The sequence below is a fragment of the Adiantum capillus-veneris genome, chromosome 18 (genome assembly GCF_014529385.1).
Source record: "Adiantum capillus-veneris isolate H3 chromosome 18, ASM1452938v2, whole genome shotgun sequence".
Taxonomy (NCBI): domain Eukaryota; kingdom Viridiplantae; phylum Streptophyta; class Polypodiopsida; order Polypodiales; family Pteridaceae; genus Adiantum; species Adiantum capillus-veneris.
This window is the reverse complement of record NC_140948.1, coordinates 156,102,831-156,126,863: the sequence shown is the minus strand read 5'-3', so window position 1 is coordinate 156,126,863 and position 24,033 is coordinate 156,102,831. Positions and strand designations below refer to the sequence as shown.

Genomic DNA, 24,033 nt, shown 5'->3' with positions numbered 1-24,033 from the left:
TGAGCTTGTCGGTGATGCTTTCTACCACGTCGTAGTCGACATGGATTGGCTTAAGAGTCTCATTGAGGAAGGTGATGCGTTCGGAGAAGATTACTTCACACTTGTCCCATGCTTGGAGTAGTCCTCCAATGCGGACTTCAAGTGAGTTAGCTTCTTGGAGGTGTCGCTCTCGAAGTTCCGTTTTCACACGTGTCGCGACCTTGGTGAGTGCGACTGTGTGCGCCAACTTCCTTTACTTCGTCCGTGGCAACTCCAACCATTGAATCAAAACGTGCTTCAAGTGCGCCAAGGCATGCTTTGAGGTCACAATTTTCTTCCATAAACAAGTCAAGGGTCACCTGAAGCTATCCAATGCGATCATGTCCTCTTGGCAAGCCTTAACCTAGCTATTAAGGGTTTGATACGAAGCTGTCAGTGGAGAGATAGCTTAGCATTCACTAAGTTGTACACGACAGGTCCTTGCCGAAATGAGCTATGCTCGAGTGGAGTCTATGAGCATTCAATAGACTATGAGCAATTGTTGACGACGCAATCCGATTACTTTGTTGAGGTGGGGGCGAAGGCTGTTGGCATAACGCCCTTCCCCATGGGCAACCCCTCGCCCATGAGGAGGATAGGGAGGGAAGCTAGAGTAGCGAAGCTAGGGCAGAGAGAGAGAGAGAGAGAGAGAGAGAGAGCACATGGCACCAAGCTGGCATATAACTGCATGAAGAGATACAAGGGGTGGTCCCTGGGGTACTTTATATAGAGACCCATCCAAGGTAACTTGACTCCACACAAAAAGTATTCTATAGATTCCATTACTCTCTTTATAGTTCAAAAAACACAAAAAAAAAATCTATATAGTCCGTTCCTCTCTTTCTAATTCAAAACGGCTTCCATATAAATGAAGCATTCGCTTATTAATATTATTGTGTTTCTCTTTTGTGAGAAGGTATTGCCAAATGGACCAACTCTAGCAACAAATTCGATGATGATTACACCTGGGCAGGGGTTTCTCATGTACACCCCAACTAAATTTTCCCGACCAAATTTAATAAGTCAAATCTATAAAAAATACCTAGAATGACAAATTAAAAAATAAGCTCAAATTTGGGCATTCACCTGACATGTGCATAACTTTAACAAGATCACCTTGAGGGCGAGAGGAGAGAAAATGCCAGACAAGCGCACGCGAGAAGAAGAAGAAGAAGGGGATTTTAACGTCGTAGGAAACTATCCCAAGAGACCTAAAAGATCTATCCGACGAGAGAGAGAAAAATGAAAATGAAATGTTATATTAAACATCTTGAAAAGGCCAAAATGACCTATGAGATAAATTGATACAATCTTGTGGATCTAATACAATGTTTAGGGACAAAAATAAAATGAAGTTAAGTGAAAAACTAAAATCTTAATTGCTAGATGTGCACTAAGCAGCTAGCTGAAACTGTGTAGGATATGAAGAGGGGGGGGGGGGGGGGGGGGGGGGGGTGAAAGTACTTATTGGGGTGCGTGTGGGAATATAATGGGTGAGAGAGAGAGAGAGAGAGAGAGAGAGAAGAAGGGGAGGGGGGGGGGAGTTTATCGCACCTAAAGTGTCACGGGGACGGGCGCCACGTGCCAACAGAAAAGAACAAAATGAACAACTTTAAGCACTTCAAATAACAGCTGAACTGAAAGAGATTCACGACACACGAGACGGGGAGTGGCCGAGTTCCACCCACGAGAGCACTGACCCCAAACCTTGGCGCCCCTTGCGGTATTTCTTTATATTGCTTCAACTTCGTACATCGCCGGTACTCCATCCTCTGCACCTTCACGCAGAAGCGTGCCAGAGACTAAGCCCTCTGCACATATTTGAAGGCCCTTGGCCTATGAAAGACAGTAACATAAAAAGCTTCAAACTCAAAAGCATATGATCCCAAAAGCACTTTTGCCAAACGGAGGGCAGGCAACGACCGGTCAGCGGATCAACGGTGGAAACGCGGTAAGTGGATCGGTAGGTCGGTGGTGACCCGAGATCGCTTCCGAGCTCACTCGGCAACCGGACAACGGATCAGCAGGTGGAAACACGGTGAGTGGATCGGTAGGTCGATGGTGACCCGAGCTCGCTCGGCAACCAGACGGCAGATCAGCAGGTTGCCAGGTGGAAACGCGGTGAGTGGGTCGGCAGGTCAGTGGTGACCCGAGCTCACACAGCAACCAGACGCGGATGTTGCGCGGCCAGTCAGCGCCTTCCTTATGATCTGGAATAAGATCCAAATATTGCATCCGCCGGGCTTGCCACAAATCCAAAAATAGTATGCACGCGTTGAAGTCAAGACCCACGTGCAGAATGCACTATTTAGACGCCTTAGACCACTTGGCCATGGGCCATTCCAGGTGAGTATCCCCAAACGATGATATGATAAACTTTGTTTGGCAGTAGTGCACAAAGGGAATATACCTAATAATAGTAAAGTAATTAGCATGCTCTAGGGGGGGGGATATAAAAGCCACCGCAGACGGGAGGTGAAACTCTTCACATCTCTTACTCCCTCTCTATGTGTTTCACCCATATCTTGTGTTCTCTCATCTCTCCTTCAAGCTCAGCTCAAAATATGCATGCTACATGGAAAGTATCCACAATTATAACCAAAAACCTTGCAGAGATGGAAGAAAGGTTCAGTCTTTACCAAGTGGGCTTGGAGGTTGATGTTTTGGAGGCACGGCTTGGAAGGGTGATGCATTCCCTGAAGATTGAAATGCTGCATCGAGAAAGTTACAAATGGCAGTGTGAGGCTGTGAGCTCAGCCAGAACCTTGTCTCTGCTGTCTTCTTTAGCCCTCATCAAAACAGGCATAGCTACCCTTGTATTACCAAATTAAACCTCACAAACATTCAATTTTCATAAAGCTATGCTGTACAACTGTCACCTCCCTCATGGGTACATATAACAACCCCACTAAAATGCATGCTACAAGCAAAGGCTCACAAATATACACAAATACCTGGCAATCAGTAGGAACATTCAGTCCTTACCAGGTGGACTTGGAGGCTGCTGGTATGGAGGAGCAGCTTGAAAAGATGGTGCAATCCCTGGGGACTGCAAGGCTGCATTGAGAAAACATAACCAACAATATAAGCTCAACAAGCTCAATAAAACTTTAAATGAGACTTCGATTCACTAGCTCGTGAAACTCATCAATTACAATGATATGCAGCCCACCAACTCCATCATGTGAAAATGATACGAACAAAAATGTGAGCTGACCAAGCACCTTGTCCCTGTTATCTTATAAACCCTCAGGAAAACAAGGATAGCCACCAACAAACTAAACCTCGCATAACTTGATTTTAGAGGACATTTCGTATCATCACAAGGCTGCATAGCTAAAAGCTCCATTATGTAAGTTCCACGCACCAACTAAAAATGCTGTTGGACATACCTTTTGTTTGCCTCTCGTGTCCTCTCTGTCCTCGCTGTTGCTGAGGTATTGCTGGAAATGGCAAGACACTCGACGAACGTTCATCCAGAACTAGCCTCATTTCAGCCGGTGAAGGATCATTTTTTGCATCCACTTTACCCAACTTTTGATCCCACTTGGACCAACTGGAGAGGGTACCCCTTTCCTCTGGTGAGAAGATGTCTTCAGGCAGTGCATCGTTATTTTCAACGGACCTACCTCTGCCAAAACCACCGGAACCAAGATTTAGAGCAGGCCTTTGCTGTGGCTTAGGATCTCCTCCTTGATTGCGAGAAACAGAGCCTCTGCCAAAAGAAACATTGGAAAACAAGGGACCATTGTTCACAGAGTGGGTCTCGGTCTGGTTCAAATTATTAAACCCCCTCCCTGCAGATGAGCCAGAAAAGGGAGCTCCGGGCGAGCTATTGTGAGAGCCTCCACGACCAAGAACACCTGCGTTTAAAGGGCCTCCTTTGGGGGCTCCATGGCCATAGCTCGCACTGAAAAGAGGCTCCTCTGCATCGTCGTATTTGCCGGACTCTCCACCCCTGCCTCGTCCAATGCCTGCGCTGAAATTGCGAGAGTAGGAAGGACCCCCAGCTCGCCGCGTGATAGCCAAGGCAAGGTTCCTCGGTTCGGTAAAGCCTCTCATGTCGCTGCATACTACTCTCACCACCGCGCCAATGAGTCTGTCGCTCTAAACATTTTCAGCATCATGGCCCCATCATCGAAGACATTTGACGCTCAATGAATTTAGCTGTTTTCATACAAAGGCTGACCGCTCTATCTTATTACTAGTAAAATAAAATGGCGCCGCCTCCGAAGGCGGTCGGATGGTCCCTCTTACCCTCAAACCCCTCGCTCTTGAAAATTTTCATAAAAGCAGAGGAAGAAAAGCACTCTCTCTCTCTCTTTCTCCCTCTCTCCCCCCTTGCCATAGATTTAATGTAATCCCACCTTGATAACTTTCAATCCCCTTTTCTTATAAAGTTGATGGTGAAAAAGCCTACAAATCTTGACAATTTCACTTGATGGTGAGTACTCTCTCTCTCACTCTCTCTCTCTCTCTTCCCCCCTCACTCTCTCTACTTCTATATAAAATCCCCCTCTTCTCTGTATTTCCCTCGCATTACCTTTTTGCTCTCATTTGTCAATTTCTCCCCCCCTCTCTCTCTATCTATATCTCCATTTCACCAGTTTGTAACGGTTTGGTCCTACAGGTCATTTTTTCAGCTACCCCACACAGTTCCAGCTACCCTAATAGTTCTTCAACTTTTATTTTATTTTTCTTCATCACAAAAATTTTAGAGAGTATATGACTTTACGATTGCACCCCTAATGGCGGTATGACCCATCTAAAAGAACTTTCATATAATTTGAAAATGAACATTTGAAAAGATTTTGTTCAACCCTTTATGCAATAAATTATGTCCAAAAATATAGCATTACAAAGACCACTTCTTGGGTTTAAATTGCAGAGCTATATAACTGGAGCATTATGTTTCAAGTGCAAATCATACAATGCTATCACAATGTGATTTACACACTAAGTATACATTGACATATTCCAAATTGTTGCTATACCAAATTATTTATAGCATCCTTGAAAAGTTTGCATGGCAAGATATTGTTGAAGGTCTCTAAATACTCAATCAAAATGTCAAAATGTCCAAACTAATATTTATGTGTAGTACATGCAAGCTTTCTACATCCTAAAGTGCAGCCTACGACATGCTCTACCATGGTATCGAACCACCCATGGTCCACGATGTAAGACACATCGACCAATCACTGGGGGGATAGACCCCATAACAAAAATGCATAGGGACCAGCAAGAAAATGTGGATAATTTTGTAATCTATATCCAATCAAAAATCTATTAGTATAAACAAAATAGAGACAAAATAAAACATGATTAATTTACAACATCAACATTGTTACCTTACTACATCCAAAACCTCGAGCACATGAATAACCTCCATGGCTCTGATAGAGCCCCTCCACAGTAGTGGATCTAAAACATAGTTGGTGATTGTGAGTTTCAAATTCTTGGGAGAGAGAGAGAGAGGGAATAGAATCTTTTACCTTGGATATGCCGAGGCCGCCTTCCTAGCGTGTAGGCAACGGAGGCGTTAGGATCCATCTTCATTCATTAAAAAAAGTAAATGAAGGTCAAAGATTGGTGCTATGTATTTTGGAGAGAGAGAGAGAGAGAGAGAGAGAGAGAGAGAGAAAATACATAGCACAGTTATGGAGATCCCCTATCATATCACTATATAAGGCCTCAAAATGTAATATCCAAAGAAGACACCTCTCTGAAATTCATGAGCAAATTGGTAGACCATAAATGTAGGTTTACAAAGCTTATAAATGAGATGGGTGAACTTATAAATAATATCTACAAAGCTACTGCATAATTCAAATCTTGGAAGGCTGAACGGGTCTTTACACTTGCATTTCATTTCATAATGAGGTCAATTGCAACACTTCCTTGTAGACAATGTTAAAAGTGTATGTCCTTTGGTCTCCCCCTTTCCTCACACTTGTGGGGTGACCATCACCAACCACAACCTTGATGGTAGAAGACGATCTCACGCAAGACATTGCCACATACAAATTGACCATGGGTGAAAACAGGTGTTGGGAGATACAATCCAAGCACTCCCAATGTTTGGCCTTGCACCTTGTTGATCGTCATCCCAAAAGCACATCTCAAGGGAAATTGTCGACGTTTCAACTCAAAAGGGAGGCCTTCTCTAGCTCCCATGAGAAAATCAATCCTTGGGATGAACACGGCATTTCCTCCATGTGACCTTGTAATGATTTATGCTTCAATCACTTTGCTGTGGAATTGCTTATAAATCAAGCGTGTCCCATTACAAAGACCACTTCTTGGATCCACATTGCGGAGCAACATAACTGGAGCATTTTGTTTCAAATGCAAAACATGCGGTGGAAAACCTCTTCCAAGCTCTAAACTATTTAAGAACTTAGTTGTGAATAAAATACTATCACAATTTGATTCACACACTAAATCTGCATTGACATATTCCTTATAAGTACCAGAAATTTTTTGCAATAGGAAATTGTTTATAGCATCCACATCCTTGTTGCGAGGTGCTAAGATTGCCCTGTCCTTGAAAAAGGTTGCATGGCAAGAGAGTGTTTCAAGGTCTCCATATATGCAATCAATAAGTCCTTGCAAACTATTTTGTGGTAGCACCATGCAGGTTGGCAAAGCTACATTACCATGTACCTCCCCATCACAAACATTGCCATTGCCAATATCAAGTGTCCACTGCACAAATTCTCTTTCTCTGACATTATTGCAACAATTGACCACTCGCATGTTCTCTGTTAGACGCAGAATTTTTGTACAACACCAAATGTATGAGTGGCACAAAGATGCATCAACAATGTATGTCCTTCCTCCTCTACGTACAACAAGCAAGATCTGTCTAAAAACACCATTAAGGAGGAAAACCTTTTTGCCAAACAACATTTATTATGCATGACATCTCTTAGTGTCTTGTCAAGAGCCCCAAAGGCACATATGTCTATGAGTCATGGGAGCTTCATCCCATATGATCAATGAAGCCATTTGCAACAACAGCTCAGCAAGCTGGCAATTTACTTTAATATTGCATGTTGAGTCAGAAGTTATATCAATAGGGATCTTAAATCTAGAGTGTGCGGTCCTTCCATTGCTAAGAAGTTGTGCCGCAATACCAGACGATGCGCATGCCAAAGCAACTTTGCTCTCTCCGCGTATGCGAGAGAGCAAGTAATTATAAAGATAGGTCTTTCCTATTCCACCTGGCCCATCCAAGAAGAACACAGTCCCACTATTCATGTCAATGGCTTGTAAAACCCAATTGTGAGCTTCCCTTTGTCTAACATTCAAAGATGATTCCATTCGAGCAGACAGGCCTCTTTGTTCCTCTACATTATACATTAACTCTTCAGCAAGCACTCCATGATCACTCATTACTTGCAATGTGCGATCCACCTAGGGCATTCCAGAGTAATCTGAGAGCCTCTTTCCATACTGTTGAAGCATTGTCTCTAAGTTCGATAATGCTTGGTTTTGTGCCATGCGTTCACAGATACTAAGATTGGTTGTGCAAGTCCTCATATGATATACATGGTCCTCGGAAAGCTCCTTACAAAAGTGATTCCATAATGCACCAGGACATATTGGCTCACAAAAGACCAAAATGACTACAAATAGTAACCGTAATTGTGTTCATGTTTGTTGAAATGAAGCTTCTTCTAAACAAAGAAACCATTCATCATCAAATTGCAATAATCCCCATGCATTGCATGCTTCTTTAAACGTTTCATATACTCGTCCATTGAAGGTCCGAATATCCTCAAAAGACCTACATCCTTTACACTTGTTGAGTAACATGCGCAAATAGTACAACTCTCCAGCAGTGGGAACGATGTTGTAGATTCTTCCAATTACGTCTCCTTTCTGTCTTGGAGTCCATGTTCTGACTGCTGACTTCCATACCCACTTTGTTGGGAAGTCTATGTACAACAAATCATTGGCCTTTGGATATCTTTGGCTTGCAACAAACCACTTAGTGAGCGTAGTCTTTCTGTTGGCCTCACTCTCCACCACACTATGCATAGTTGCTCTGTCATTAAAGAAGACTTGATTTTGATGAGGTAAATGAACATGGAGGCGTTGTATGTGAGGTTTCTCTTGATGCAAGTCAAACCCAAATATCCGCCTGATAGCCTCATATGCTGATACATATCGTGCATTAAGATAGTTTGTAACTTCATCTAAAATCCCTTCAGTGTCTTGTAGAGTAATAGTCGCCCTGTCACGTCCCTTATACACATACTTGTAGAGATATTTCACAGCGGATATAGTGGAGCAAACCTCCACATTGATATGCGCATTGTACCTTACTGACAAAATGGATTGTATGGAACAATCCATTTATTATTCATTTGCACATTCTTATAAACAGTGTGATTTCCATCATCCCTCCTCATGTATGTTGGGTATCCTTCCCTATCTACAATAGTCGATCTATTGAAGCCTGGAGGGTATTTAAACCTGCACTTTCCCTCTTCCATGCATGGAGCATTTTTATTCAAGTTTGCACATGGACATGGACCATGTACATTACACCAACTGATAATGTCATACAATTGTGGAAACATCACCTTATTAGGAAGCTCCACACACACCATCTTAACATAATGGGACGTCTCTGTTGGTTGGTGCTCAGGAGAAAGTATCAATAGAATGTGGGCATGAGGAAGGCCTCTCTTTTGGAACTCAATCACAGAAATGTGTCCGATGACCTTACCAAAAATCTCCCCCTTAATCAGCAAGCCCATCAAATCCTTGAACTTATGGTAGAAAACACGTGCAGTAAGGTCAAGCCGATCGTTGGACATTTGTCCAGGCAATAATGCGTCCTCTATCTCCTTCCATCCAGGATTGCATGTGAATGTTATGAAGAGATCATGCTTCCCTCTTTTGCGTACAATTGCCATGGCATCCTGATAGAGCTGGCACATATAGCGTGGACTACCAACATATGATGAAGGCACCCTTCTGCCAACATTAGCACCCAATATGGGTTCTCTGTCACCCCTTGTTCCATCTCTTGCTCTAATCATGTCAGCCAAACCTTGATACACCTCACTGCGTAGATCACTCTGATGATTGTGAACCCATAAAAGCCTCAACTCCTCCATACAACTGTATGCATCAACAATATATTGTTGCAATAGCCGCCCACCACGTAGAAGACATTGTGTCGTGTCATTCCTGATTTGCAATCTATACTTGTAGAAATATACCTTGTATTCCTTTCCCCTTGCTCTCTGTTTTCTCATGGCCTGTCTAATGCCTATATGTAGGGATTCCAACCTTCTTCACCACTTGGAAATAGCAACACATATAAGAGAGGCATGTATGACCTGTGGCAATTTGAGATTCTTTTTAGACTGCCACCAGAAAGATTCAACACAATATCACGATGGCCAATGTTGCTCTCATCGCCTTGACCAAGCATGATTGCAGCAACTTCCGCAACTGTTGGAGCAAGGTACTGCCAGCCATTTGTACATTTCTCAGTGATGACCATCCTTATGTCAGGAATATTGGAAGTTTGAACCATTGATGCAAACTGCATGAAAGCTTGAACGTAAGGATTTACGCGATGCATCATTGATTGCAAGATTTCCAAAACATCTGTCTTGAGTTTAGAAACATGGTGCATCCTATTTTGCAACTTATTCTCAGTGTCAAAAAAATACAACTGAGCAAAGCGAGGGATTTGATCTATTTGTTCTTCAGGCATCAGTGGACCACTTTTATGATAGATAGATCCATGCACTTTGAAGGTATAGACTCCTTTTCTTTGACAGTGAGATTCATCTATATGAGCTCCTAAAGAAGAAAATGCCAACACACTATTGTATGCTCTAATAATTTCTTGCTTCTAGTATTACCTCCGTGCATTAATTCTCTTAATTCTAAAGGAGGTTCACATAATGGTGGCAAAGAAACACTCCCTGAGTTGCAACAAGTTTTTCCCACAAATGTGTGAATGGTCTTTGCTTCTATCTTCCAAGAAAAAGCACCACAAAGGGAACGTGAAAAATCCAATCTTCCTATTTTGTGAAGTATAGACTTTTTGTGAAAAAGTGACAACATAGAGTTATGCATCAAGGGTGTGTTTTGAGGATATATGTAGGTGATGGATAGGCAATGCCTTTAGAATTTGGAGTAATCTCCCTCTCTAGAGACAACTATGGGCTCCCCATGAACATTTCCATTACTGGCTTCCAATTGCTTCTCACTTCAATCTCCTCTCGATTTTGCAGAAGCATTGGATCAATATCTACATCCATTCCAACCCTTCCCCGAGAGAAATTATTGCATTGATCCACATTTATCAACTGCTCGCAATCTTCCAAGTGAGTTACATTAATCCCCCCTAGAGAGTGTCGAACTCTCTCTCTTGCTGCCTCACGTCGCGTAGCTCGAGAGGCTTGACAGATCCTACTACGTCTTGCATGTCCATGAGACAACACCTTCGGACCAATAGCCATCTGTCCCAAAAATAAATCTTATAAGTAATATTAAATGTGGATAATTAAGGAGAGAGTGGATCTTCTCTCTATCTCCATCTTTAATGTTTCATGTATGGAAAGTATGAGAGAGAGAGAGATGTATTTATACCTATACACCTTAAAAGGAGTGAGATTACAGAAGGGGAGGAGCTTGTGCACCAAATTAGCATGACCACATTGCGAGAGAGAGAGAGAGAGAGAGAGAGAGAGAGAGAGAGAGAGAGAGAGAGAGAGAGAGAGAGATAGATAGATAGATTTTATTATCGTCCTCGGAGGTCAAATATGACCTATGGGACCAAAGTTACATGTGATGTAGTATGTGTATGGCTGATGAGTGACTCTCGATGCTCCAAAATTGTAGTGATGAGAGTCGCAATGGAGAGCCCACACTTTGGCTGGGAGAGGAAAGTGTGTAGGTCTAAGTTATGGCTGAAAATGTGAGAGAAGCAAGTTCGGATGTGATCAAAAGCTAAGCACTCTAGTAGTGTGTGGTACTCAGACTCTCGAACTTGCAGTGAGCATAATGTGGACAATCGATTTGACTCTTCTCCATTGCCCCAACGCCCTATCTCGCATCGAAGGAAATGGGAGCTAAGCCGAATTGCTGCGATAGTGCGTATCACGGACAAGGGAATAGGCTCAAGCATGTAAGTGTGAGTACGGTTTCCTCTCTCAGCGAAGAACATGGTTTTGTAGTTGGGGGCAATATAGGTGGTGTAATGTATGAAGCGTGACCCATCGGATTTCTCCCAAGCCGTAATACATTGGCGTTGTAGAAAAGCTTCATTCACTTGAGAGTCAATTGAAGCATCATGTAGCAAGTGTAATGCATCCCATCTCCCAAACCACTTCTTTATCTCTTGCATCCATCCTGTGCTCAAGATCTTGCTTTTATGCGTCTTTTGAACTTTTTTGCTTGCTTCCCATGCAATTGTAGGAAGTCGATGTGAGGGGTTTTGACGCATCTTGTACTCCACAACCCTTTCCATGCCCATAACCTCAATTGAAAGAGATCCTGACTCAAGAAGTAGGAGCATATATGGTGTTTGTGTCTTAACTTGGAGAAAGTTTGTAAGAAAACGCTTTTGGACATTCTCAAACTCTTTCCAAGTAGAATTTGAGATGCTCCCGCCCCACACTTCAACTCCATAAAGAAGAACCTGTGTCACCAATGCATCAAAAAGATACTTCTTGAGAACCCAACACTTGATGTTTCCCGCATTACACATGTTCTCAAATGCATAATATGCTCTCTTTCCCGCTTCCAAACGACGCATAGCACATTCATGCCACTTGTGATTGGATGGAACTTCAAGGCCAAGGTACTTAAAGCTCTCAACAACTTCAAGTGTCTCGTTGTTGTACACAATGCATGGCTTCTCCTTATGGTTGGTTTTCACAAGCATAACCTTTGTTTTGGATTCATTTACAATCAGCCCACTATGCAAGCAAAAGTTCTCAAGGACAACCATAAGCTTTTTTGCATCTTCTAAAGTGTGTGCTAGAAGCACTACATCATCCGCATACAACAAAAGCATGATTACCGCATTGCAAATAGTGACCTCTTTAATGCCTTCTTCTTGCATAAAGTCAAGTACCATTTGTTCCAATTGATCGATGCATAGACCAAAGAGAGTTGGTGACAATGGGCATCCTTGTTTAACCCCAATAGTGCTTACAAAAATTTCTGAAATTTCTCTTCCCATGCGCAATTGACAAATCACCTTCTCATAGATTCGAGAAACTGCAAGCATAAACTCACTTGGCACTTGGAGTTCTTCCATCCTTCTCCACAAATCGTTACGTGGAATCATATCAAAGGCTTTCTTAAAGTCCACAAAACAAAAATACAATCGCTTTCCTTTCAACCGACTTTCCTCCATGAGAACACGAAGAGTGACAGGATGATCAATGGTGCTATGGCATCGACAAAAACCCGCTTGTCCCTTTGCGCGCTTGTCATTCTCTTCAGCCCAATCACTCAATTTCATCTCCATTATGCACCCAAACAACTTTGCCATAAGAGACCCAATCATTATAGTCCGGTAGTTGCTTACATTCTTTACATCCCCTCCTTTATGCATAGGCTTAATCCAATTAGTACTCCAATCATAAGGCATACCATGTTGAAGTGCAAGATTGAACATATCACACATCCACTCATGGGTAAAATCTCCCGTCCATTTGATCATCTCCGGCTTGATACCTTGAAGATCTCCCGCTTTGCGAGTGGCCAACTTTTCAAGCCCACCGCATACATCCTCAATAGTAAAAAAAGACGGCATACATGGGAGTGAACCATAAAATGGCATTTTTTCAGTATTTTCTTGCTCATATAATTGCTTACAATGTGTGTACATATCCACTAGACTCAAGTTACCAAAATTCTCAACCCGCTTGCCTCTCAAGTTTCTCCAAAATCTTCCACATGCATGTGCCTTTTCTTGGACTTGAAATTCTTGTTGCTTTACTTCCCATCTTCTTCTCTTCTTTTGAATCAATGCCTTGTATGTATGCAAATGACTTTGATAGTTGTCTTTGTCCATAGTTGCATCAAGCTTTATCAAGGACTTTCGAGCATCTTGACATTCTTTATCAAACCACCTTTTGTGTGATCTATCTTTGTTGATACCATGGAGATGCTTTATGGCAAAGCATTCTTCTGCACAAGAACAAATAGCTTTCTTGAAAGCTTCCCATTTAGTTTCCAATGGTGCATCACATTGAAGCTTTGTCATCCATAATTTTTGCTCAACCATTTCAATGTACATTTGTGCCCGTTTGAAATCCATACATGGTGATAACTTCTCTTTCCTTTGGCTGAGATTATCATGCTTAGTTGCTTCTCCACATGAAAGGTCAATACATAAGGTGCGATGGTCGGATTCCGGGGTCCATTGACCAAACATAAAACTCTTTATGCGATACATGATGGCTTCATAGAGTAGCATATAGTCAATCACACTATCCCCATTATGTCTTCTACATGTAAATCCATTGGTTCCACTCCACAAAGATACACCATTGGCAATGAGCATACCCGTGCTATTACACATGTGTAAAAGTAACTTTCCATAGTGATCCGGCTCTTTCTCATCCATTGAAGTACGATCATACAAGTGAACTTCCTCCAACTCCCTTGAAATGTATGGCATATCAAATTGTTGAGTATCATGTTGCAATGTTTTTGTGCGAGCATTCATATCCCCAAATACAATAACATCACCTTCACCTTTGAAATAAGCAATGTCCTCTTCCAAATCAGAAAATGGTTGATCTCTATCCATGCAAGCATAAAAGGGAGAATCATGATGAGGAATGTAGCAACCGGCTACAAAAATGGGTGCTCTTTTTGGTGTCATAATTTTCAGCCATACATAACGTTTGTACTTGTCATCTTTCACAATTGATACAAAATCTTCCAATCCTTTCTTAACCATACATGCTAACCCTCCTTGTCCTCTTCGTTGCTTGAGATTCTTTGACCACATCAATGAATGTACATTGTAATCCTCCAAGCTGTTAATCCTTTGTGTATTATGCTCCCAAGTTTCAACAAGAAGTACAACATCGGCTTTGCTTGTTAGTTCATCAATGCCAACCCCCGCATTCCATGGGTATCCATTACAATTCCAAAAGCATATTTTCAATTGTAACTCGGTCTCATAGGTCACGCATCCCTATTTGCTTGAGAGACTTGCCTCCTCCTTGGGCACATTTTCTTCATGAGAGATCTCCTTGTTTTTATTATTCTTTTCCTCATATGCCTTGCGACGCATATTTTGTTGCTTAATAGTGCGATCTTCACATACAAAACATTTTGTATCCTTCAAATAGATCCAACTATTATCAAGGATAATCTTTTGCTTGGTCTCATCCGGCATGGTGCATACAATTGGCCGTTCTCCCGAGCGAGGAGCTCCTTGCTTCCCCACTCTATGTGCTCCATAGACCATAACTCCGGACATGCCAAAGTGGGTTTTGAAGAAATCTTCAATAACAATGGCAAGAGAAGGAGGTGTCTCTAACTTCTCTTCTGGAATTCCACGAATAACAATGTTCTTGGAACGTCGCTCCCGTTCCTTCAACTCCTCCACATCCACATTCTCAACATTCTTTGTTTGAACCATAGCTTGCATGAGTGAGGAATTAGAAACCACATTGCTACCACATACATCAGCCCAAGACTTGTTTGTGCATACATTTTTCATGTCGCATACATCCCGACTCATAGTGTCAAATTTCTCCTCTTTCAATACATGGTCATGCTCTACTTTGCTCATCCGCTCCTTCAAAGCATTCAAGTCCACAAGAGAGCGTTTACATTCCTTGACTTCCTCTTTGAGTTGCATTGAACGTGTTGTTTGCATCTCAAGTGTCCTCTTAAGATTCTCATTCTCAACCACAAGTACCCTTAGTGTGCCATTCTCCATTGCAAGTGCTCGTAAGTCTTCGCCTTGTTTGTTTACAGTCTCTTGCAATGATACCAAGTACGCCTTGATCATGGTTTCCGATGTCGTTGGTTGGGTGGTTGTGTTGCTATCTCCACACTTAGGAGATTTTGGATCATTTTCCACAATGGTTGTGGACCTTGTTGAAGAAGAAGAACCCTTGCGAGTGTCGGAAGACATTGTATGTAAAATAGGAGATGAGAATCAATTTTGTTGAACCTGTTCACTTCGGAAATGCTGCTACAGAAACGCCTTCCATAACTCTGAAAATTTTTGTCTTTACATCAATGTGTAGATGACTTCGTGCTCTTCGATTGAGGCTATAGATCACCCAAATCGGAGTTCGGATGAAGAAGTTATGATCAAAAGAGTGGACTGCTGTCTACTAGGTCAAAAAACGGCTGCACTGAGAGAGAGAGAGAGAGAGAGAGAGAGAGAGAGAGAGAGAGAGAGAGAGAGAGAGAGAGTCGGTGCATAACACAACTTTGGAGAGTACTTCATTCAACATGTTATGGACACAATTTTATAGAGAGAGAGAGGGGGAGGGGGATACTTCTTTTACAAAGACCACTCCTGAAAGTAGCTAGATAGATAGATCCATGCACTTTGAAGGTATAGATTCCTTTTCTTTGACAGAGAGATTCTCCTCTTCTTTCTCTATCCCCTATCCCTCCTTTCTCTCCACCTATCTCTTGATTTTTTTTCACCACCACTCTCTTTTCTCTCTGCCTATCTCTGGATTTCCCTCTATCTCTCCCTATCCCTATCCGTGCCATCCCACCGTTCATTCAACACTTCATTCAACATGTTATCGCCACAAATTTATAGAGAGAAAGAGAGAGGGAGGGGGATACTTCTTTCACAAAGACCACTCCGGAAAGTAGCTGAGAGAGAGAGCCAAAACGTAGATCTCCATAGTAGCCTATAAATTAGAGAGAAGAACATGTAGATCCGCAAATCCTATAAATGAGGAAGGCGTGATGGAATATCTCTAGTCACATTAAGCCCCTTCTTGGGCCAATGGGTCGACACCAATGCATTGAGCTTGTTTGTGATAGACCTCTGACTTCAGATACACCTATATTATGTTGTATTGCTTCGGTAGTCAATTTGTTGTTAGTGCTTCACAATTCAGACACAATGCCTTTTAAATCAATGCCATCCTTGTCATGTTTGTTCTCAAGAACGGACATCTCCAAGAGACTCATGATTTTGTCCTGGTATATGGATTCCTTTTCTTTGACAAAGAGATTCTCCCCTTCTCTCTCTATCCCTTATCCCTCCTTTTCTCTCCACCTATCTCTCGATTTTTTTTCACCACCGTTCTCTAAATATTTTCCTCCCTCTCTCTCTCTCTATCCCTACAAATCTCCTCCCCCGTCTACCTCTCTCTATCCCACTTTCAATCCATTTCTCTCTCTATCCCTATCGCTCTTTTTCCTCTCTACCTATCTCTTGATTTCCCTCTTTCTCTCCCTATCCCTATCCACGCCATCCCACCGTTCATTCAACACTTCATTCAACATGTTATTGCCACAATTTTATAGAAAGAGAGAGAGAGGGAGGGGGATACTTCTCTCACAAAGACCACTCCGGAAAGTACTTGAGAGAGAGAGAGAGAGAGAGAGAGAGAGAGAGGATCTAATAGAAACAGAGAGAGCTGGTGCATAACACAACTTTGGAGATCACTTCTTTCAACATGTTATGGCCACAATTTTGGAGAGAGAGAGAGAGAGAGAGAGAGAGAGAGAGAGAGAGAGAGAGAGAGAGAGGGTGTGTGACTCAAGAGACATAATGGAAAAAACACCTAGAAAAGAGAGCTCATCATCCATCCACTACATACATAAGATAGACCCCCAAAACGTAGATCTCCATAGTAGCCTATAAGTGAGAGAGAAGAACATGTAGATCATCAAAGCCTATAAATGAGGAAGATGTGAGTATTATCATCCACTACATAATTCACTTCCTGTGAGGGGCCCCCTGCTTTGAACTCGATGGAATATCTCCAGTCACATTAAGCCCCTTCTTGGGCCAATGGGTCGACACCAATGCATTGAGCTTGTTTGTGATAGACCTAACTTCAGATACACCCTGTATTATGTTGTATTGCTACGGCAGTCAATTTGTTGCTGATGCTTCGCAATTCAGACACAATGCCTTTTAAATCAATGCCATCCTTGTCAGGTTTGTTCTCAAAAAGAGACATCTCCAAGAGACTCATGATTTTGTCCTGGTTGCTTTTTATGTCAAAAAGTTGTACTCACACTGAGTTTTGTTGCTGCAACATCATTGATATGTACTTGCATCTGCACTTGATCACGTTGTAAATTGTGCAACCCATGAATGCTCTCTTTGTAGGAAACATGTGCTGCCTCCACTGTCTCACATGAGGCTTGAATGTTGGAGTATATTGTGCGGATGGCACCTAGCCCATCTGCGATCTGCCTCTCTAATGATCCATCTGCAATTTGCCTCTTTGAAGGTCCATCCCCCCCTCGGCAACACGCTTGGCACTTCGCACATTGTTGATTTGGTCTCTCTTTGGGGTAGAAAAGACCACCTCCAATGAATCTCCTCCAGAGGTAAGGGCTTGCTCCATTACTCTGAGAAGTTAGGATAGGCTATCTGGGATAAGTTAGGACAGAGCGTGGAGCAGGATTGGCTCGATACTCTCTCTCTCTCTCTCTCTCTCTCTCTCTCTCTCTCTCTCTCTCTCTCTCTCTCTCTCTCTCTCTCTAACAACATTTCCGAAGTGAACAGGTTCAGGGAAAGCCTCAACATCTCAAAGTCTACTTGGAAAGAGTTTGAGAATGTCCAAAACCGTTTTCTTACAAACTTTCTCCAAGTGAAGACACAAACACCATACATGCTCCTACTTCTTGAGTCGGGATGTCTTCCAATTGAGGTTATGGGCATGGAAAGGGTTGTGGAGTACATGATAAAGATGAGTCAAAACCCCTCACGTCGACTTCCTACAATTGCATGGGAAGCAAGCAAAAAAGTTCAAAAGTCGCATAAAAGCAAGATCTTGAGCACGGGATGGATGCAAGAAATAAAGAAGTGGTTTGGGAGATGGGATGCATTACACTTGCTACATGATGCTTCAATTGACTCCCAAGTGAATGAAGCTTTTCTACAACGCCAATGTATTACGGCTTGGGAGAAATCCAGTGGGTCATGCTTCATACATTACACCACCCATATTGCCCCCAACTACAAAACCATGTTCTTTGCTGAAAGAGGAAATCGTACTCACACTTACATGCTTGAGCCTATCCCCTTGTCGGCGATACGCACTATCGCAGCCATTCGGCTTAGCTCCCATTTCTTTCGATGCAAGATAAGGCGTTGGGGCAATGGAGAAGAGTCAAAGTGACTGTGCACATTATGTCACTGCAAGTTCGAGAAGTACCACACACTACTAGAGTGCTTAGCTTTTGGTCACATCCGAACTTGCTTCTCTCACATTTTCAACCATAACTTAGACCTACACACTTTTCTCTCCCAGCCAAAGTGTGGGCTCTCCATTGCGACTCACAATTTTGGAGCATGGAGTCACTCATCAGCCATACACATACTATATCACATGTAACTTTGGTCCCATAGGTCATATTTGACCTCCGAGGACGATAATCTCTCTCTCTCTCTCTCTCTCTCTCTCTCTCTCTCTCTCTCTCTCTCTCTCTGTGGCAAACTAAATTCGAACACCGCCTAAAATTTGCCCTATCGATCTCCGATCCCCTACTTCTCTCTCTAGTTTGGTCTCATAGGTCATATTGACCTTTTGAAGCGGTTAATATATCGTTTCATTTCATTTCATATCTCTCTCTCTCTCTCTCTAAATATTTCCCTCCTCCTCTCTCTCTATCCCTATAAATCTCCGCATTGGCTACTTCGCTCTCTATCCCTCTTTCTCTCCATTTCTCTCCCTATCCTTATTGCTCTTTTTCTCTCTGCCTATCTCTCAATTTCCCTCTTTCTCTCCATTTCTCTCCCTATCCCTATTCGACGTCGGCTACTTCTCTCTCTATCCCCTATCCCTCCTTTTCTCTCCACCTATCTCTCATTTTATTTCACCATCGCTCTCTAAATATTTTCCTCCCACTCTCTCTCTCTCTCTCTCTCTCTCTCTCTCTCTCTCAATATTCTCCTCCTCCTCTCTCTCTATCCCTAGAAATCTCCACGCTGACTACTTCTCTCTCTATCCCTCTGTCTCTCCATTTCTCTCTCTATCCCTATCGTTCTTTTTCCTCTCTACCTATCTCTCGATTTCCCTCTTTCTCTCCCTATCCCTATCCATGCCATCCCACCGTTCATTTTGACCTTAGACGGACGTCAATTTTTCATTTCATTACATCTCTCTCTCTCTCTCTCTCTCTCTCTCTCTCTCTCCCCCCCCCCCCCCCCCCCCCCCCCACACACACACACACCTATCTCTCAATTTCCCTCTTTCTCTCCATTCCTCTCCCTATCCCTATCCACGCCGGCTACTTCTCTCTCCATCCCCTATCCCTCCTTTTCTCTCCACCTATCTCTCAATTTTTTTTCACCATAGCTCTCTAAATATTTTCCTCTCTCTCTCTCTCTCTAAATATTTCTGTCTCTCTTTCTCTCTCTATCCCTAAAAATATCCGCACCAACTACTCTCTCTATCCCTCTTTCTCTCCATTTCTCTCTCTATCTTTCTTTCTTTTTCATCTATACCTATCTCTTGATTTCCCTCTTTCTCTCCCTATCCCTATACGCGCCATCCCACCGTTCATTTCATTACATCTCTCTCTCTCTCTCTCTCTCTCTCTCAGGAGGGGATGTAAAGAATGTAAGCAACTACCGGACTATAATGATTGGGTCTCTTATGGCAAAGTTGTTTGGGTGCATAATGGAGATGAAATTGAGTGATTGGGCTGAAGAGAATGACAAGCGTGCAAAGGGACAAGCGGGTTTTCGTCGATGCCATAGCACCATTGATCATCTTGTCACTCTTCGTGTTCTCATGGAGGAAAGTCGGTTGAAAGGCAACCGATTGTATTGTTGTTTTGTGGACTTTAAGAAAGCCTTTGATATGATTCCACGTAACGATTTGTGGAGAAGGATGGAAGAACTCCAAGTGCCAAGTGAGTTTATGCTTGCGGTTTCTCGAATCTATGAGAAGGTGATTTGTCAATTGCGCATGGGAAGAGAAATTTCAGAAATTTTTGTAAGCACTATTGGGGTTAAACAAGGATGTCCATTGTCACCAACTCTCTTTAGTCTATGCATCGATCAATTGGAACAAATGGTACTTGACTTTATGCAAGAAGAAGGCATTGAAGAGGTCACTATTTGCAATGCGGTAATCATGCTTTTGTTGTATGCGGATGATGTACTGCTTCTAGCACACACTTTAGAAGATGCACAAAAACTTATGGTTGTCCTTGAGAACTTTTGCTTGCATAGTGGGCTGATTGTAAATGAATCCAAAACAAAGGTTATGCTTGTGAAAACAACCATAAGGAGAAGCCATGCATTGTGTACAACAACGAGACACTTGAAGTTGTTGAGAGCTTTAAGTACCTTGGCCTTGAGGTTCCATCCAATCACAAGTGGCATGAATGTGCTATGCGTCGTTTGGAAGCGGGAAAGAGAGCATATTATGCATTTGAGAACATGTGTAATGCGGGAAACATCAAGTGTTGGGTTCTCAAGAAGTATCTTTTTGATGCATTGGTGACACCGGTTCTTCTCTATGGAGTTGAAGTGTGGGGCGGGAGCATCTCAAAGTCTACTTGGAAAGAGTTTGAGAATGTCCAAAAGCGTTTTCTTACAAACTTTCTCCAAGTTAAGACACAAACACCATATATGCTCCTACTTATTGAGTCGGGATTGTTACCATATACATGTGGTAGTGATGTGTGTGAACACACTAGGACCGCCGGGGCATTTTTTCCCTCTTTAGGAGGTTTTTTCCCCCGTGCATTGTATATACGCCCATCACTCTAGGGCTATCTATCTTTCCATTGCACACAAAGTAACACACTCTCTATTGTGTGCCTTGAGCTTCCTTCATCTTCTCCAAGCTGTGTGTGTTTCTCTGCAACCCTAATTCCAACAATTGGTATCAGAGCAGGTCATGTCCTCCCGGGCTTAGTCGCCAGCTGCTCCAGCACACGCCTGCTCACTTTCTCCGATTTCAGTGAGCTTTGGCGAGCGTTCGCAGGTCGACAAATATTTTGGGAGATCTCGAAGAGCTTGGTCTGCTCAGAATTTTGATTTGGGCTCATTTCGGCCTCCATTTCCACTACGGACAGTACTGCACAGGCTATTTCGTCTTTTTTTGCAGATTTTCTGTCAGTGCCGTTTTCTGCATAACAGGTGCCTTATAGTCTTCTACGGTTTGTGCTATATAGCACAAGTTGTTCCCGCTCCATTTCTCCTATTTTCGGGCAGTTTTCACATCAGGTGCAGCATTTACCATGGCTGACAACAACAACACAGATGTGTTCAAGATGTTTGTTGCTGAGGACAGGTTGGATGGGGACAACTACCCTATGTGGGCTTATATGATGCAACATGTTCTTGTGTCAAAAGGTGTCTGGAACATTGTGCAGGGCATTGATGTACGTCCAGGTTCTGAAGATGTAGGCGATGTTGAAGATGTTGCGGGTCTTGCTGCAAGGATTGCAGCTGTTAGAGTTGTTTTGCCTACGGCAGAACAAGCTCGTTGGGATGTTAAGGATGCGTAGGCTCATGCATTGATTGCGTTGTCTGTGAAGCGCACCATTATTCCTCACATCCGTTCAGCAAAATCTGCAAAACAGGCTTGGGATATTCTAGCAGGTCTTTATGCAAGCCGCAATGAGGCTAAAATTGCTTTGCTGCGTAAAGAGCTAGAGTCAAAGATTATGCATGAGGAAGATGATATGGACACTTTCCTTGCAAGTGTCAAGGATATATATGAGCAACTCATTTCTGCAGGTGAAGTCATTTCGGACAGTTCCCTTGTGCAGACTGTTCTTGATGCCTTACCAGATTCCTACCAGACTTTTGCTAGTACTTGGAGACTCATGACCCAAGGAAATCCTGAAGTTGTCAAGTTTGATGCATTATGCACATTGCTGTTGCAAGAGTCACTTTCTAGAAAAAACAGGACTAGGCAGCGTGCAGTTGAACAGGCTTTTATTGCTTCTCAAAGAAAGGGTGGTAACAGCAATGCAACCACTTCTTATGGTTCTGCTGCGAGTGGCAAAAACTCTGTTCCTAATGCTTCTGCTGGCAGCACTTCGTCTGGCAATTTTGGTGATAAGGGCAAAAAGAAGATGCGTTGCCATTAATGTAAAGCTAATGATCACTTGATCAAGTCGTGTCCTAAGTTGAAGGCCAAAGAGGCTAAGAAGAAAGAGGGTGGTTCCACTGCAAATGCTGGTTCCACTACAAATGCAGCCATTGTTTAGTCTTTTGTGAAAGGAGATTGTGATGCTGATGTTGATGCAGAATGGGCTTTTAGCGCAGAGTGCACTTACAATCCTGCTGTCCATGATGCATGCTTGTCAGTTGCTGCAGATTCACATGTGTGGTATTTCGACAGTGGTGCTACAAAGCACATCACCTCACATCGTGAATTGTTTACCTCTCTCGAGTCGGTCCCTCATGGGAATTCAGTCACTTGTGCCAACAACGCCTCTTATCCAGTTCAGGGAGTTGGAAAGATTGTGCTCACTGCTGCTAATGGCAGTTCCTTCACACTTGTTGATGCACTTTATGTACCTGGGATCAAGAAGAATCTCTTGTCTGTATCCGCACTTGCTAGACTTGGACTTGTAGTCAAATTTGTGGATGACAGATGTACAGTTCATGATCTTAGTTTTGGTGATGAAATTGTTGCATCTGGGCTTTTGTGCCGTGGGCTGTATAAGCTCACTTTGTATGACAAGTGTGGACAAAATTTTGCAAATGTTGTTGCAGATTCAAGGGCTATTTCAGATGCAAAACTTTGGCATGCACGTTTTGGTCATCTGAATTTTGCCAGTTTGCTGCGTTTGCAGAAATCTGATATGGTTGCTTCTTTGCCGCCTCTTGAAGCACCTGTCAAACATGTTTGTGAAGGCTGTATTCTGGGTAAAATGCAGTGTTCTAAGTTTCCAAAGGATGGTTCAGTTAGGGCCACATGCAGGTTGCAGCTTGTGCATAGTGATGTTTGTGGGCCCATGCAAACTCCGTCCTTGGGCAATTACCTGTACATCGTGACTTTCATTGATGATTACTCCAGGCATGCATGGGTATTTCCGCTTAAAGCGAAGTCTGAAGTTTGTATGTGCTTCAAACAATTTTTGGCTATGGCTGAAAATGTCTCAAAATGTACTATGGGCACCCTCCGTTCCGATCGAGGGGGGGAGTATATGTCTCATGAATTTAATGCATTGTTGGCTAGTCGTGGGATAAAACACCAATGTACAGTGCCTTATACACCTCAGCAAAATGGTGTTGCTGAGAGGAAAAACAGGTCACTAACGGAAATGGCACGATGTATGGTCAAAAGTCAAGCTTTGCCGCATTCTTTTTGGCTTGAGGCCATCATGTGTGCCACTTATGTACTTAACAGGTGTCCTACGAAAGCTTTGCAGTCTATTACTCCATATGAAGCATGGCATGATAGAAAGCCTTCTATTGAGCTCATGCGTGTTTTTGGCTGTTTGGCATATGCTTTGGTGCCACAAGTGCAGCGCAGAAAATTGGATGATAAGGCTGTCAAATCTATTTTTGTTGGTTATAGTGCTGAAAGCAAAGGTTACAGGTTGTATCATCCGCAAACAAAACGTATTCTGGTTTCACGGGATGTAGTGTTTGTGGAAGATTCTGTTCAGCCCTTGCTGTCATGTACTAGAGACAGTAATGTAAGCTCACAGGACATTTATGACACTTTGTTGCCTCTTTTCAATGGTGGAAATACGAATGTAAGTTCCAATGAGGCAAATGTACAGCCTATGGGGGTTTCTGAAAATGTTTTAGAACAGCCTATTACTGATGCAGATGTACATGATGTACTTGATGAGGAAAGGGCTGAAAAT

At 42.8% G+C, this 24,033-nt stretch overlaps 4 protein-coding genes across 11 annotated transcripts in view; all 4 read right to left on the bottom strand.

Moving 5' to 3' along the window:
• Positions 1-4,181, bottom strand: part of LOC147436689 (uncharacterized) — a 154,732-nt gene extending 150,551 nt beyond the window's left edge. For 3 of the 8 annotated variants that reach the window (XM_086489505.1, XM_086489506.1, XM_086489508.1), the window contains exons 1-2: positions 3,411-4,178; positions 3,004-3,075 (exon numbers count right to left, since the gene is read on the bottom strand). In XM_086489505.1, the coding sequence (XP_086345631.1) occupies positions 3,004-3,075; positions 3,411-4,080 (742 nt within the window). In that variant the 5' untranslated portion in view covers positions 4,081-4,178. Of the gene's footprint in view, positions 1-2,657; positions 2,730-3,003; positions 3,076-3,410 lie in introns of all 8 variants that reach the window. The other 5 variants (XM_086489503.1, XM_086489504.1, XM_086489502.1 and 2 more) reach the window with 3 other exon arrangements.
• Positions 4,182-6,252: 2,071 nt separating this feature from the next.
• Positions 6,253-6,777, bottom strand: LOC147436688 (uncharacterized). The gene has a single exon (XM_086487888.1). The coding sequence runs from the start codon at positions 6,775-6,777 to the stop codon at positions 6,253-6,255; it is 525 nt and encodes a 174-aa protein (XP_086344014.1).
• A 183-nt stretch (positions 6,778-6,960) lies between these two features.
• On the bottom strand, positions 6,961-7,416 carry LOC147436687 (uncharacterized). Its single transcript, XM_086487887.1, has one exon. The coding sequence runs from the start codon at positions 7,414-7,416 to the stop codon at positions 6,961-6,963; it is 456 nt and encodes a 151-aa protein (XP_086344013.1).
• A 258-nt stretch (positions 7,417-7,674) lies between these two features.
• LOC147436686 (uncharacterized) lies at positions 7,675-9,293 on the bottom strand. The gene is made up of 2 exons (XM_086487886.1): positions 8,759-9,293; positions 7,675-8,351 (listed from the first exon to the last, which is right to left on the bottom strand). Exons 1-2 carry the CDS (start codon positions 9,291-9,293, stop codon positions 7,675-7,677), a joined length of 1,212 nt encoding a protein of 403 aa, XP_086344012.1.
• Between the last annotated feature and the right edge of the window lie 14,740 nt (positions 9,294-24,033).

Coding starts and splice junctions, on each gene's coding strand:
- LOC147436686 (XM_086487886.1), bottom strand. CDS start 9,293: ATGAGAAAACAGAGAGCAAGGGGAAAGGAATACAAGGTATATTTCTAC. Junction 8,352..8,758: donor GATTAAGGGGGAGATTTTTG/GTAAGGTCATCG, acceptor CCATTTTGTCAG/TAAGGTACAATGCGCATATC.
- LOC147436688 (XM_086487888.1), bottom strand. CDS start 6,777: ATGCGAGTGGTCAATTGTTGCAATAATGTCAGAGAAAGAGAATTTGTG.
- LOC147436687 (XM_086487887.1), bottom strand. CDS start 7,416: ATGAGTGATCATGGAGTGCTTGCTGAAGAGTTAATGTATAATGTAGAG.